Genomic DNA, 16,824 nt, shown 5'->3' with positions numbered 1-16,824 from the left:
CACATTAGATACATGACTAGAAGTTTAATCTTATAAAGTAAAGATCTATGTTTGTGAGATTAGTAATAATCTTTAAGGTGGGAAATCCAAACTATCCGATGAGCCAAAGTACCTCAAAGAGTTGAGCTTTCACACCAACAGAGAAGCTGCTTAATGGACATTTTTTACACAGAGCAGGTGTTACTAATAGCATTAACCATTAAGCCCTGATAGTGTAACAGTGAGTCAGCAAGAACATGACTGGGGCTGTATCAGGAAGAAGTCCTTATTTACGAAAACAGTTTATCTGAAAAGATTTGTCCCAACAGTGCACTGCTTCACATCAGTACACGTGTTGTTCAAAGGTTCGAAAAGTGCAATAAATAAATAAATCAAGATTATAGGTTCATTATTAGCTATATCTCACATTTTCTACAATAATCTTTTGCTCTTCATCTTTTTACCCAATACTGTACCTGTCTGCAACACATCACTCCTAAATCCGAAATTAAAATGAGCATGTCCTCCAAACACTGCATTGGGATTAATAAATCTGAGGATAACTGCTAGCTCGCTAAGGCTACATCTTAGGTGCATCAAAATGGTGTGAAAGCATGGTCAATATACTCAGCCACCCACCCTATAGTTTAAAATCATATCAGTTATAAGTGTCACTAAGGGAGAAGTGACTTTGCTTTTTCAGCATAAAAAGCCAAAAAGTCTCTAATAAAATGGGTCTGTAATTCCACAGCTTAACCATAACATAATAATAATATAATAATAAACAGGCAATAATAAAACTGATTGGATATGTGCAGGGGAGGAGGGAACCCAGCAGCTGTTAATAAGGAAGCAACATCTCTCACTTGAGGCTCTATGTCATATAAAACCTCTCCCCATCATGTATTATACATTCATTCACCACTTAGACTCTGTCCTCCAAGGGGGGGAGGGGGGGGGGGGTTGAACAGATGGATATGTCTGTCCACAGAGAAAATACATGATGCAGTGGTGATAACAGAAAAAGGATGAAGATTGAGAGAGTGATAGAAACGAACAGAAAAGTCTGAATATTGTCTCAGCGTGTCTCAGATCAGAATGACACGCACACAAACTGAGTGATAGTACAGAGGGATTTAGTGATGTTTGAAAGTTTACATTTCTATCTGTTGGTTTGTGCAAAACAGCCAATTATACTGAAAATAATTCTCACTGTTCATTTATATGCTAATGGGACAGCGTTAGTTCAATCCCAGTATCAACAGAAGCCATTATGATATTCTAAGCCAACATTTGTCAGCTCACTGTGTTGTCAGCACCTTGATAATGAAGCCACTGGAACCCACCCTGCTTATCCTCCCCTTAGCTGCTCCCTCAAAACGTCTTTAATTACAACTTGATACAAACCCAGTCACCTGGTAAAATGTCTCTCTCAACCAATTACCAGAGAATCTATCGCTTCTGTGATTACATTGAATTGTGAGGCAGCATGAGCCATTTATTTACTCACTCACAACCGACATTAAAGCAACACATGAATACTATAAGGTACGGTGGGGGGGGGGGGCATGTTTTTGGGGGTTTCGACGGGGACGGTTGGCTTTAGGTCTTTAAGCTTCTCTCGCGAGATAGCTCTGATTATAATAGGTTTGTGAGATAGCTATGAATATAATAGGTTTGTGAGATAGCTATGAATATAATAGGTTTGACGTCTGATTCCTCAATTTCAACAGGATTTTACAGGTGAGTAAGTGTACCATGTTTGCACTCAAATGTTTTTATCATAGCACAATGAAGCACCACGTCCCATTACATAAAAATCATTTGACATTTTAGGAAAGTATGCTTGCTTGCTTGTGTACAGTGTGATTAATAGCTGAATCCTTCATCACAGAATACTTTCTTTGTATTATATGCCTGTCGTATACTGGACTAGTTTTGGCCAGGAGTTAGCAATAAAATTAAAAACTGAGCATTGCGGTCGGTTGTCTTTGTTAGAGCATGAAACATGAGAGTAAACACCTTAAACCTTCGACATATGGGCTCTTGAAGTGAGGAAATGTTGTTGGTAGGTTTTTTTTTGTGTTTTTTTTTCAAATTGCCTCTGTTTATTTTCAATGTGTTGCTCAAACACAACATGTGGCGGTGTGCATAAGCACAACTTCATGGTAACTGCATTGCAGCAGATACTGGAACATAGTGCACCTCGCTCTGCAGGATCATAACAGCATGGTTGAAGTGGTGGTGCTCCAGCGTAGCAGAGGTCCCATAAAGCAGAGCAAGGGCTGAGCCCGTCCTGGCATACACACACACACACACACACACACACACACACGTAGTGCACACAATACACGTACAGGGATAGAGAAGAGGAATAAAATAATCAGGATTTAACACATACCGAGAAACAAAGTGTCTGTTGTAATTCCCTTACTGATCCCTTCTGCACTGTGTCGCCAACTTATAAAGAAGCAAGAGAGCTATAACCTAAACTGCAGCAGAAATGCAACAGTTACACACTGAAGAGGATCATTTAATGGGGACAGGAGACACTCTGTAGAACTGCGCATGGTGTACTGTAGAAGAAAACAGGATTTTAAAGAATATTTTTTGGCAGTCTGTTACTAAAAAATCAATTTAAAATTTGTAAAATGATTGTTTCATTTTTACTTTTTACTTTACACTTTTAAGATTAGTTTTAGTATCACAGTTTAGTGAGTTGTTAAGAGTTGACTATAAATGTTTTCTTCTGTTATCCTGCACAGTGGCTTTGAATAAAAACAATGGCTTTAAGGTTAAACTTCTGTGGCCTGTGGCACCAGCTACATGTGACTTCTGTCCACACTATACTTTACATTAAAACTAAAGGTTTGTGTTATTGTTTGTTACCACAGACACGACGGTTCATCTCAACTAGTCGAGTGTAACGTCCAAACTAACCTAAATATTGTCCCAGATGTTTTTGTCTATTTGTCTCTGAACAGACTAACGGCTGAGAATAACTTCTGCTAACTAGCAGAAATCCACAAAAAGTGACAAACATGTATTTCAGATGTGACAGAGCATCACATCGAGATACAATCTACAGCTAGAGTAAAATTACAAGAATCGCATTAAAAGGTGAAATATTCAACTAAAAAACAAGGTTATTTAACACAACTTTTTTTGGACGGATTGGAGTTATCTTCACTCATAAAAAATGACGGCAGAAGTACAATTCAAAGTCATCATCCATTTCTGAGGAATGTAATCTATCAAGGAGAACACACTACTTATGCTTAAGAGCTGGAAAAAACCCCTCTGCTCATCCTTCCATTGCAACCCAGTACTGACTTTTAATTGTGTTTTTGAGGATGTTCAAATAAAGATGGTCCTTTACGGAAAATTGGTGACAATAATCCTCAACGTAAGGCTGGAACACAGGAAAACAAAGAAGTAGTTGATCTAACTACACTACTTATCTGAAAAAAAAAAAGTTTCTGCCTAAAATAAAACAATGTAGACTTCAAACAGCCATCAATCACAAGAAATTGTGATATATATATATGTGCCTTTATTGGTGAAATAACATGACAAAGGTCAGACCTTTCCTGTCAGAGCTTAATACACAGCTCCTTGTAATGTTATATCACACACTGACAACTGCAACTCTTTACTTTCAGGTCTCCCCACATGCACATTGCATGCACAGGACAAAAGCATCTGCTAAATGAAATAGTAACAGTGTTACATTGTATTGGCAACAGGAGCCGTTTTCCTACGTAACCTTACCTTTTCCTCACATCACCATCTTGTTTCCTTTGACTCATTTCTGCAATAATAACCTTTGTGAGGATGGAGAACACTAGGTTTTGGTTTTTATTTTAATTGCAGTATTACCTGCTAATCTAAATGTGAACAGAGTCAACCATGTGTACACTCTCTTCATTATGCAGACCCTTATATAAGCCTTATACAACCTGCTGCTTGACTCTGGCTGATCTGGGTTGGGCTACTGCAGCCTGATGCAGAAGGTGGGAAACACGGTATAAACAATGCGTTGGAGGGAGTGTGTTTATGTGTGTGTGTGTGGCAGACACAGACATTAAGCAGCTAACACTTACTTGGCCTGAAAAGCGTTGTTAGTGCCCCTGTGGTCCAAGTCATGGCACACGCAGCCCACAATAAGCGCTAAGATCTCCACCTCAGTCAGAGTCTCCTGGAAACCCGCCGTCTGATTGGCAGAGAGGAGAGCAGGTCAATGAGAAAACAAATAAACACCCATACACACATTACTTGATCAAAGCAGCTCTTATTCTACGAAATAGCAGCATCATCCTAAATAGAAAAAAAAACAGTTTCTCCCAGGTCAGCCAGTAGGGCTGCAGTAACACAGTCAAATGGATAAATGGGTTCTGGAGGCCATGAGCTGAGTGAGTCACTACAGGTCAACATGAGGATAGAGGAAAAGATAGCACGACCCTCAGTCCTCTCATTAAAACACATGGTAAGAGAGTGGAGGGTCACAGAACAGCTTACACGCTGCTCTTTCATTTCACCCTGCCAATAATCAATTCAGATGGGGCTCTGCATTGATGCTGTGCTTGATTAAATGAACTACTCTGTGGTGTTTGAATAACAGCGTATGTTCGTGAATGTGTTATGCCCCCAAAGGACTTGATTAGTAGGCCTGATGAAGTAATTCTCTTGGGGGTCTCTGTTCAAACAAATGTCGCTGGTTTGACTCTGCACAGAATTGGCTGTATGTATAGTAAGTATTGCAATGAGGCATAAAATGAATCTCAGTTATTTCGACATATTTTACAGAATCTTGTCAAGTGCAAACTTTCTAACCGATTGAAGAGATTTCATGAAGTACAGCTTGTTCTGAAACAATCATATTCATTGGTATCCATACAGGCGAACAACGCAGTCATCATAACCTAAAATGTGTTGTTTTTTCTAAACTCCTCATGCTGTAGTCAAAACCTAATGTCCTTCTCTTAAACTGGTTGTGTGTTACTTTTGTCTTCCCTTTGTGGTAGCGAGAACATAACTTGACAATTCCTGATGAAGATCTGTGAGATCCAAATGTTATTTTTGAAATTAAAGTCGCAGGGAATGTAATGTACATTTTTTATTCCACAGTGTCTCTGACTGAAGTATGTTCTTTAGTCCCAGCAGCATGATACCTACCGTTAGCATGGCAAACATGCACTGGCAGACATTGAAGGCATGTCTCCAGTTGTGATAGAGAACCATTCTGTAGTTTTTCCTGACAGTCAGCAGCCATCTGCACAATGTCTGCAGGGGGAAGCAAGAGAGACAAATGAGCAAATGGGTCAGCAGGCGTCATGAAGATAAATTAGTATTTTGCTTCTAAAGGAACAGGGTTCGGGGTAAGATCAGCCATACATTGAATGAAAACAGATGATGAAATGAGAGCTCTCACCTCATAGTCAATCTTAAATTTCTGCACCATTCCCAACTCCATGAACATCCTCAGAGCTGCCGTTATCATGGCGTCGACGTCCAGAGAGAAATCGTCAAAGGAGAGCATATCAATCCCCAGCTCGCAAACCAGAGGGATATTAGCAGCCTGTTTCATGGGTGTGGGAGAAAACATTAATTAGCAATGAGAATATGAGGTCAGAGAGCAGAAGAGGATTAAGAGGTCAGGGGACGCTGTGCCATTTTCAGATGATACATGGAAATATGGAGATATGCTAATGAAGACTCTAAGGACTATGTCGGAGAGGGTTAAGATTAATGAGGGAGCTTAGCGAAGGATTGTTTACTTTCTGATCTCATTGATAAACCTATCTCTGCAGCAGTAATCATCTATGGCCTTATTTTTAAAAATGATTCAAACAAAATGTGGAAGACATATGAGGTTCCAATTAACCAACTACTTTCTGAAGCTTCTATGTCTTTACTGCCTCTACTCGGCATTCATAATACAACTATTTCACGTTTTCCAACCTGCATCTTATTCCAACAAGTTGAAGCTCTCTTACAGATCTGTGCCAGTGTTTCTCTCCCTTCTCTAACAGCCATCAGAGCACCATGTTTCCCTGTCAGGTCAGCTGGTACTATGCTCTTTCTTAATTCACAGCCGCAGGTTAGGAAATGTCAGCCAGGTTTGTTTGCAGCTGCGAATTGCTCTCTGGTTGAATCCCAGTCAAGTGTCCTCCATTAGGCTTCATATGTGGAGCAGTTATGAAAGAAAGTGTGTGTGTGTGTGTGTGTGTGTGTGTGTGTGTGTGTGTGTGTGTGTGTGTGTGTAGTAGTAGTAGGGGGTAAGGAAGGAAGCAGGCAGCTGGTGGATTGGGAGGCTGAAGGATCACACTAGCATGCTGGAAAGCAGGGTTCCTACTCTGCTGTAATGGCCACAGGGGAAAATCCTCCACATGAAAGTGCAAGAAAATAGGTCATATCTATATTTCAGAAATGTCATGCCAATTCAAAATGTAGATATTTCGATTTTGCCATCTTTATAAATAATGCATTGAGAATAATGGCCTATTGATTGGAATAATTTATTCCAAATATCACAATTAGTTTTTTTTTCATTGGGGAATTCTCAGCCTCGATTTATGCTACCCCACAGCTCTTAGCAAGAACTGGAAAATGACATGTTGAAGTACTACTTTCTATTGCCGTAATCGTTTGCCTTTTCCCCCCCATTAAAGAAAGCAAGACATTGTTGCTTAATTAGATGAGATTTTATATCTCATTTATGTAGCTCACGGGCAAATATAAAGGCATTCTAAGATGTCAACATTTTCCTCCTCATAACACCAGTTACATTTTGAGCATCAAAGAAGAGTAAGTCTGCTTGACTCAATTATTGTTCTTATGAAATGGAATCAGAATGAGCCTTTAATTTTGTTGTTTTCCTCTTTTGAACTCAGTATTAAGCCTCTGCTTGAAGGAATGCCTCTACACAAGTAGAAAACAATACAAGTTTTATTATGGCACCAACAGGTGCAGGTAATAAACCAACCTGATGATCACACATGGGGAAAACCTGCATTTGATGTATCGGGTGGTATCTGCTGTATGTTTGCAAAATATTACAACTGTTTCGTCAAAAGTATCCACGTTTCATGACAGCCCCATAAAATACTTATTTAACCCCTGGTTAGAGTTGACAGAGAAAAAGAGTAAAGCAGAACGTGTAATAAAGAAAACTTATCATCAGTTACCTTGAATTTGTCAACTTCCGTTTTCGAACAAGTAGCATGGTAAGACAGCACCTGCAAAATAATGACATCAAGTCATGCATTGTATATTTCAAACCATTAAAATAACCTCCATGTCTTGAGCAGAAGAAAAACCTTGACTGTGACTGGAAAATAGTGCACGAAACCTTAACAGCGGTACAGTGGATCTTCGTCTTTATGAGCAAGTCGACCCTGGTCTCTAGAACAGTCTACAAGAGCAGCGATGTCAGCCCTGATTCCATCGCTATGTTCCCTTCATTTCCTGAGAGAAATACCTTGCACAGACCTGCAGATGCTTATTTGATCATAAATGCTCATGTTTATTCAGTGCTGCCAGAAGCAATACATCTACATATGAGTTCATTCTGTTCCTCTCCTTTAAATGCTCACTCTCTGTCTCTCCTCTCGGCTTCCCCTATTGTAAAAAAGAGCCGTCCTAACTACTATAATGCACCTAAAAAAAACCATTGTAATCTAAGGACAAACTGTAAAGGCTGACTTGTGCTGAATGGCTGCATACTGCAGGGCAGATGAGGGATTGCTTTTCACTGCCTCTCATTAATTCTCAATAAAACCTTTGTGAGAAGGTTATCTGCAAAGAGAGATCAGCATTTCTTTCATGCGTAGATTCTTGTGGAAATATGAGTCTAAAAAAAAAAAGAGAGCCAAGCAAAAAGGCGCCTGAGAGAGAGTAAGTAAGAAAGGTTTATATATGTGCCGTTGAGCAGTGGTGAATTTCACTGACTTCTGGGTAAATGTTTCAGCTCAGAAAATACTGTATGTTCAATAAAAATAAAAATTAAGACCCAATTATAGCTAATGGGGTAAAAGAAAGAGAAAACATGAACTTACAAACAATGACAAAAAGAAACTAATGCAGAGCACAAATCAATCCTTTGAAAAGGTTTTTGTTAAGTTGAAGTTAAATCATGTAATCCAACGTTTTGTGCTTACATCTAAAGCTACAGACTGCTTGGCCCAAGACTTCTTCACCTGGTCGTACATGATAGTGTTGTTGATGCCGAGCCCGCAAAAGATCACAAATGCCTAAAATAATAAGGAATAAAACAGACATACTCAGTAAAAACAATACACTTTAAGCCATCAATATGTTTGAAAAATACAACATGATTGAATAAATTGTTTAATTTCCTTTTTAAAAAAAAAAAAAAAAAATTATATTTCATTACTCCCAGAGGGGAAAAGCAGAAAGAGACAAAGAATCAAGTGGAGCACCTCAAAGAGACGCTGGTCTGCATCATCGAATGGTTTCCCATCGAGCCTGTTCAGCACTTGGGCAACACCTGTTACACAAAGTCAGTTGATGCTCTCAATAAAGATGAATATTTTAAGCTTGATATTAGCGAGGCTTCACATAACCTGCCTGCAATTAAAAGAGGATCAAACCCACACATTCCCTATCACTGAAAAGCATTACATTATACACGTACTGTATATTAGGCACAAGACAGAAGAAATAGCGGTACACCAGGCCATTATAATTTGTGATATCTTGAGTAAACTGAAAAAAATGTGTATCCAGGCATAGTTACACTAAATCACCAAAAATGTAGCACTGGTGAATAAGCATTTAATTAACACTATCTTATCCAGTAATTGTCCACCCTGTTGTTGCAGGAGTAATGCCTTTCTTTATTTGACAACAGTGTTGCCTATTTAGATGGCTTCACTCATCATGTAATTAAAAACAGAGCAACGCTATGTTGATAAGGCGTAAACATTTAATTTAAAGAGACTGACCTTATTGTTACTTAGAAATTATAAAAAAGCAATTAAACAACACATTAGCAATTTGACTTATCTCTAAGAGGCCAATCAAACCTGCCAACGTGCTGTTTTAATTTAATGTGTAGCAGGAAACCCATAGAGGCTAAACAGGTTGCAGTACCGAAGCTAGAGGGGGAAAAAATGTTTTCATTGGGTTATTAAATCAAAAAGACAAAGACGATGGCTTCTTATATCAGTTATTGCTGCTTGTGTAATTTAAATTAATTGAGATGAGTGGCTGCATAGATGGGCCCAAAAATGAACAAACTAAAGAACTGTTCTGAGCCTGGTGTGGCCACCACATGAACTTTAAAGGAGCAATATGTAACTCTGACACATAATGTCTTAATGCAATTATGAGGAATGGTACTAAAGTTTGCTATAAGTCACCTTTCTCTGAACCCAAATCGTCAGTTCTAAAATAGATTGCAGGCATGCAAGCAAAGCCAGTATTTTATACCGCTAAATAATTTCATAAATAGTCATCCTTAAACACACTGTACACCAGTCTGTCTTTCACAAAGCAAGATTTATGGTGTATTGAAAGAGAATGTGCTAGCATTAAACCTCATAACCATTGTTGTCACAACTTCATTTCTGAGGATACATCCTGACAGAGATGTCTGTAACCTCGGAAAATGACAAAAGGACGTTCATGTTGACTTAATGCATCCTTGATTTGAGAATTTCATCTCCTGCTGCTTTGTTTGGATAATAGTTTTCCTCTCCTGATCCTCAGGTGCCACCCACACACGCTACATTTCTTTCTCCCCTCATTCTCCGTTCTCCTGCCTCATCCTTCCCACACACACACACACACACACACACACACACACACACACACACACACACAGACACACAGGTCTTAACCAACCATCTGCAATAGAAATGCTGATCACTTTGCACTCGAATAAAACTAATGACTTCCTGCGTCAGATCTCAGTGGACCAAGTGGAGCTGCTATCATTGCTCCTCCCTGCAATATCCAGCGCTAAAAACCAGAAGAGAGATCAATGATTTATCAGAGTGTCAGTGTGGTGTTGGGGCCCGGGGCTGATTCACAATCACGTAACACACAGCCAGAAAAAGGGAACTCCATCTCTAAGTGTGGACTTACAGTGCAGTAAGGAGAAAAACACACAGATGCAGCCTCAGCTCTCCTCTCCATTATTGTCCAGAATAAAGCAAAAGAGTCTGACATGCACACGTGTGCTGCATCATGTTAGGATTTGTAATCTGCATATCCGATCCGTAAACGCAGTATATGGTGAAAAGTATGAGGACACATCTGTGTTTTATTTTTGCCCTCTTTTTGACATTGTTTAAGCTTTAGTCTTTTATTGCACTCGAATACATCATTAATGGTTTATGATTAGAGATGTGGAGATAGTTGTATTCTTTCAAGTTTGTGCCAACTTATTTTAAAGGGAATTTCCTTATTTAAAAAAAACAGTCCCCGTGTTTAAAAAGCACGGTCCATAAAGAAATCCCTCAAATGTATTTAGTGTGGTAAAAACAGACAGAACTGCAACAAGACCGACTTCAAACTCCAAGATAGTTGGAATAAACGATGACCACAAACAAGGCCTTATCCGCTGACATCATTGAACTGACATCAACATTGCTCTTATTGTTTAGTAACTGTGCTCCCAAATCTCTTGGAAATCCATCCAGCAACAGTGCAGGGCCAGCAACATAGTAATATCCATGCTTTTAATTGGACGTTTACATATGGGCTACCAGTTTAGCTTTGTCGATTACGCAGTAAATCCATATACTAGTAGTGGGAAAAATAATCGATTCTACGATGCATCGCGATGCTTTCTTGAAAGATTCGATTTGAGATCGAAATGGGAGAGCAGCTGCAGCCGAGAAACTATTTTTGAGTATGCTCTTGTTCAGTCTTATCAGGAGGACTTTGAAAAAGGATATGACATTTTTGCAAGGGGCAGCTGTTTGTAGGATTTATTTGTAGAAGATATTTTGTTTAAAAGGGTTTAAATTCACCTGACTATTTGTAATTATGTGTAAAAATAAACCATGTATAAAGATAAAAAATTGAGAAACATCGCAATGCATCGTGACGCACTGAGAATCGTATGATTATCGTATCGTGATCCTCTGAATCGTAATCGAATCGTGAGCTGACTGACGATTCCCACCCACCGTCCTTAATGGGTCAGTCACAAGGTTGACTCCTGGACATGTTTTTTGTTTATGCACGTCTACCCCTACTCTCTCCGCCACACATTTTCTTTCTCTCTTCGCCTGTCCTGTCTGACAAAAACAAATGCCAGAAAAAACAATGACATACATGTATATGTGTCTAACTGTGATAACATTTTATATGCATATGATGTGGCATATCAAACAAAGTCATAACTATCTATAACTAAGTCGTACTATCAGAGAAAATGAAGCTCTTTTTGTGGACTTACCAATGATTTGGTGGTTGCTGTTCCATATGGGCACACAAAGTACAGAGCGGATGTGGAAGTCCGAGAACTGGTCTGCCTGAAACGAGCGAGAGTTTAAGTACAGTATGTTGTGAGGGGAGGATGAGCAGCTTTACAAGAAACATGTCTTTTGAAACTTACACCTTGTCATGTTACACCTTCTGCTTTAGAATATTACAATGGACTTAAAACACATTTTTCTGACATGTTATTGAGTGAACAAATAGTTCAATAATAAAAAATAAAGGCTGCCCGATTAGTCAAAAAATTACATGGTTTGGCTCTTTTCTCATCCGCATATTCAATACTTCAATCAAAGTTAAGCATTTAGAGAAGAGTGGATAAGTACGTGATTCTAATAAAGAGGTTAAAGTAAGTATCCTTAACTTCAGTGAAAGCCTTTAATAGTCATCCAAACAGAACTTTTACAGCTTGCAGAACGATGCAGTTGACTGCCATGCTAGCTGCTGAGTGATTCTGTTTGGATCTAAGCAGCATCAGCACCTCCTGCTGCAGTTGTCCCTTCATGGGTCTTTTATCCAACAGAACAATTGACAGATCGAAAAATATGGTTGAAAAACAAATGATTTGTATGTTTCAAAATGGGACCAGGCTTCATGTGTGGTCCTGAAGACAATCTGCATTGTAATCCTTGTGCCATCATCAGACCCCTTGTCCTCATGGTCATTAGTGCTCAAGATCCAATTAGTAAGTGTTACATGTCATGAGACCACATTGAATGTAATGTACAAAGGAACATGAGCTGATAAATAGCTCAGTAGGAAATGTTTGACATCGAGTCTCCTCATCAAAAAATGTCTTGATCAAATAGGATTGCTCCCCGATGCTTTCCCAGCCCTTAATAAATCCCATATGACTTCATTGACTCATATATGACATTAACATGTGAACTTCCAGTAGAGGTTTAAATGCCCACACGACAACACACTAAACATTTGACATACTGGCATACAGGTTTTCTTTATCAGAGATCCTTTCACACGGAGAAGCATGAAGTTGAAGGGTGATTTACTGCGTGTTTACCTCAGCATCAAAGCGAGGATCCTGATAGGCATCACTGATGTTCACGGGTAGTCCTGTGGATGCAACCAGCTCTGCAATGCTGTTGTTGATGAGCCAGTCCGAGTAGGAGGATTTCTCCATACTGTCTTTGAAACTAAGGTTAGAAAATAAAGGGAGATGAAAGTAATAGGAGAAACAGCACTGGGCCGAATTTGTCCACTTGTGTTTGTTTGTTTTGTTTTTTGGGGGGGAGGTGGTTGGAAAAAGAAAGAAATCTAACCCTCCTTTCGTCGATTATTTTGTCATCATGAACATGTACAGTATTCATTATTGGATTTAATTTAAAGATGTTTCATCCTATTTCACAACTAAGCTGGAAGCTTTTATTTCACCATGAGGATGCTCTTTTACATGGACGCAAATTTAATGAACTTCTCAAACAGTTTGTATCAGTAAGCTTCTCCTGCAGTTTATGGAACCATGAAAAGTTAATTGTGCGTTTGTCTTCCTCATTGCCAAACGCCCCCACACTGAGCCACAGAAACACCTGCATAGCTGCACAGACTTCCCATTCATATTTATTGCAGGGAGCTGCTGCTGCTTTGTACTTTGAAGCGCAGCAAGGTAAACGTTCACTGTGGCTCAGGATAAGAATAAAGACCAGATCTTTGAAATGCCTCTGATCTATTGATACAGCTGCGTGAGGATGTGAAAACTCATTGCCCAGTAGGGAGTAGACCTTATCGGTGTGATGGCAAGACGTTATACTCTCTTTTTACTTTCCTGCTCTCTTTCTCACCTCTCTTGTCTCAAGTCAGTCGTTTAGCTGCCACAGACACACCAGCAGCAGCACTGTACACTCGCTCAGCATCATCCTCCCCATGGGGGCGGCTTGAGATTGTACAGCACATAAGAAATCCTAGTTAGCTTGCCTTTTGACACCTAATGTATGCACTTAATTACACACATATATTGTACACAGCAGCAGCCCTTGGTATTCAAACGCGAAGCCTTTGAAAGACTAGTGTGATCACAAAGATACTGTATGTTTGTCTTTTCAGCTTTGACTGAATTGAGTAATTTTTTTCAAAAATAACAGTTGGCTTTGTATTGAATATCTGGCGCTAAATATATTAAGAGGGGGAAACTCTTATGGCCAGTCAAGTCCTTTGTTTGCTACTTATTTCTTGTTATCTGTATTTTATGTTAAAATACAGTTTTCTTAAATTGCTGTTGCTGTTTTTTTTTTTTTGTACAACTGCCTTGAAGTGACCATATCAGTTATGGCAAGTGCAGGACTCAGGGGATAATTTCCCTTCCTTTCAGTGTTGGTTTTCATCCATAAACATCCCACACAATATTAAGCCTCTGTTTCTCCACTCAGCCGTGCCTAGCAGTGGAGAGAAGCAGCTAAACCCAATTAAGCGGGGCTCCTACAGTATGCCTTCTATTCACAATCCGCATATTACTCCCACAGCACTACAGAATATTCAATTTTATACTCCCCTTATTTTCTGTCCTTGATGGAAGCTTTACAAATTCAAACAAGACTCGGCACAGAAGATAAAGGTGCTGTGGAGCCAAGGGCAGATGGTGCAAATGTGACTATTTAGTGAAAAGGTTGCTGGTATGAGAAGTGGAGAAAAAAAAGGAAAGAAAAAGCTACACAGATTACTATCACAGAAACACTGTGCATACCTGCTTTCTGTGTCCGCACTACACTTAGGGGACAGGAGCTCAAAGGACTTGGTGAACTTCACCACCTGAGAGATTTAAAAAGGAAAGGAGAAATCCTTACAGCTTTTGGATAAAATTGCAGAGAGTTGCAGAGTATTAATGGATGATAAATTGAGACCAGTAGAAAGAACGAAATGCACACACAAACAAACTTTCAGACGGATAGCAGAGGAAGAAAAAAAAAAAAAAGAGTACCGGTGATTCAATGTCCTCCAGCAACTGAACAGAGCAGCGCTCACACTTTAGCAATGTCTGGGCACGGTGCATGATTTTCCTGACAATCTTCTCCAGGTCAGTCTGCTCCTCAAACAGGTCATTGACTACCTCCAAGAGTGCCTGAACAGCATTGAGAAAAAAAGATGCCACTTATTCTGTTTAATCTGAACTGAAATCTGTCAGCAGGTAACACAGACAACCTTTCAATAAAGATGTTATGCCTTGCTCAGCTGTTCTTTGATTTTTTTTTCCACTATAATCCTTAACCCACAAAGCACCAGGATGATATAACATGATGAGTTTCTCCAATAAAAGTTAATTAGGCCCTTTATCTTCGACAGTGCCAATCCAATTTAATACACAAACACATAAAAATCATATGGTGTAAAGGGAGCTCTCCTCATTTCTCTCATCTATCCACTCAGCTGTGTTCTCATTATGTTCTCTTCCATCACAGATCAATGTGTGACATGAATTAGTGCACCTCTTAACACTCCCTGGGAGATTTAGATCCTGGGCTGGGTCCTGATCTGGAAACAGTCCCATCCCCCACAACACAACCAGAGAAAGTGTCCATGCAGGGCTGCATGCTGCTCTGTGATCCCCACTGCAGTGGCAGCAAGTGGGCTGATGCTGATCAATACTCAGCCTCCATGTCAGCATCGGGGGGAGGAAGTAATGCTGATCCTAGGTATGGGTGGGTGGGGGTTATTCTCCTAGTCGACCCTGCAGGCCTTACCCGACTCCTGTCATACTCCTTCCTTGAGGCGGCGAAGAGTTGGGCGTTGGAGATCGCAATACCACAGAAAGGCAGGTACATCTGCAGCACCTGTGGACATACAACCGACTTATTAAAATGAGTTCTATCAAGAGACTCACATTCATGAAAAGCATGGATATTTATCAAAGATGGGATTTCCTTACTGTTTTTAATTACATTTATTTTAAACTGAAAAAAAGTGTTTTATTAATATCTTTATAGCTGCCACTAATATCATGAACAATTGGGTTTAAGGAGAGGGTACCCATCAAAATCTACATTTAGTTCAACATCTAACACAGCCCTTTTTTACAGAAAGTAAAAAACAGGTACAAGAGATTTGTAATAAGAATGAAGTAGAAGACATGTAAGTTGATCGAAAAAACCCCCCGCAGCTTTGCAAACGTTCTGTGAACACATACGTTGGACACCAGGGGTACAACATGTTTATATTATTTTTTTTAAGAAACACTCACTGGTTGGAAAGACTCGACTGCGGCTCCGGAAAGAAAACAAAAAATATTTTCATCCAATAAAAAAATATGTTTGGAATTTAAAAGAGAGAAGAAACAGCCCTCTATTGCCATCATTACTTGCCAGGAGAAAAAAAAAAAATCAATTCAACTGACACATTACCAGTTGACTAATTAGTCTGCCGTATGAGGCCTTGGGCTGATAAAATAAAGTTCCTTAATTAATTCATATTTTCTTCACATTAATAATGTGATCACTTGATGTGGCCAAATGGCTGTAGTTAATATGAATCAACGCCATACTAGTTTGTAATCGAACTGCATTTTCCTTCCTTCCTCACCCTTGTTGATTCATAATGAACATCAATATGCAAGAACGCGCTAGGAGGAAGCAGAGAGGTGGCTTGCTTGCACTGCTGTTCAGCTTGGATGTAAACACATAGGATGAATTCAACGTGACTACAATCACTCAACAATGCCACCCTATCGAAAAGACACTTAGCCCTGTTAACATAGAATCAACACAATTTTGGTCGGGCCCTTCCTTACTCCGCCTGTTTGTATGGTTATCTAACTATAGCATCTGGCCGCTGTGTAAACAACACAATCAGTACGACACACCCACTGATATTTACCAGCCTCCAGTGTGACCTGAGGGCAGGGACACAACAACAATACATGAATGGGAAGTTACTCAGCTGTGGACGCTGATACAGGGATATCTGTTTTACCTTTCAGAAACAGAGTGTATCAGTTACTCCTCAGCCGCGAATGAACGTATCAAGAACAGATTCTTGTAGTGCTGTCAGGATAATGAGGAAGGTTGCCCCAACTACAACGATATTTGGTATGCACTTTACAGATGTGCAAGAATGGATGACCCCACTATATGTTTGTTTATAAACAAACACGACTTGTACTTTACATTGGGATCTTCTCCCAGGCTCTTGCGATTGATTCATAAAGTCAGAGCACAACTTGACTCCAATTACAGGGAGTTCTGTTACTGGAGACCTAAAAATGGCATCACAGAGAAGAAAATGTTGAGCAGCATGCTCTAATTGCTACAGTTTCTCTCCACAATCAAACTGGTTGACAGTTTTAGTCACAAAGCTTTAATTTAGCAGACTATAAATCAGAGGTGGTACGGCGATCTTAATCTAAAGAGCATGTTGACAAAGCAACAA

The 16,824-nt window shown here is 39.5% G+C and overlaps 1 protein-coding gene across 1 annotated transcript in view; it reads right to left on the bottom strand.

The window, feature by feature from the left end:
• pde11a (phosphodiesterase 11a) overlaps positions 1–16,824 on the bottom strand; it is a 33,269-nt gene that overhangs the window by 9,027 nt on the left and 7,418 nt on the right. Inside the window, exons 3-14 of the mRNA XM_079357720.1 lie at positions 15,144–15,233; positions 14,384–14,524; positions 14,150–14,214; positions 12,473–12,605; positions 11,411–11,486; positions 8,421–8,488; positions 8,139–8,231; positions 7,167–7,217; positions 5,411–5,557; positions 5,155–5,262; positions 4,083–4,192; positions 2,185–2,275 (exon numbers count right to left, since the gene is read on the bottom strand). Coding sequence (XP_079213846.1) covers positions 2,185–2,275; positions 4,083–4,192; positions 5,155–5,262; positions 5,411–5,557; positions 7,167–7,217; positions 8,139–8,231; positions 8,421–8,488; positions 11,411–11,486; positions 12,473–12,605; positions 14,150–14,214; positions 14,384–14,524; positions 15,144–15,233 — 1,173 coding nt within the window. The remainder of the gene's footprint in view (positions 1–2,184; positions 2,276–4,082; positions 4,193–5,154; positions 5,263–5,410; positions 5,558–7,166; positions 7,218–8,138; positions 8,232–8,420; positions 8,489–11,410; positions 11,487–12,472; positions 12,606–14,149; positions 14,215–14,383; positions 14,525–15,143; positions 15,234–16,824) is intronic.

Source organism: Symphodus melops (genome assembly GCF_947650265.1).
Source record: "Symphodus melops genome assembly, chromosome: 12".
Taxonomy (NCBI): Eukaryota; Metazoa; Chordata; class Actinopteri; order Labriformes; family Labridae; genus Symphodus; species Symphodus melops.
Note: the sequence above shows the minus strand (reverse complement) of the source record. Positions and strands in the feature narration are given on the sequence as shown.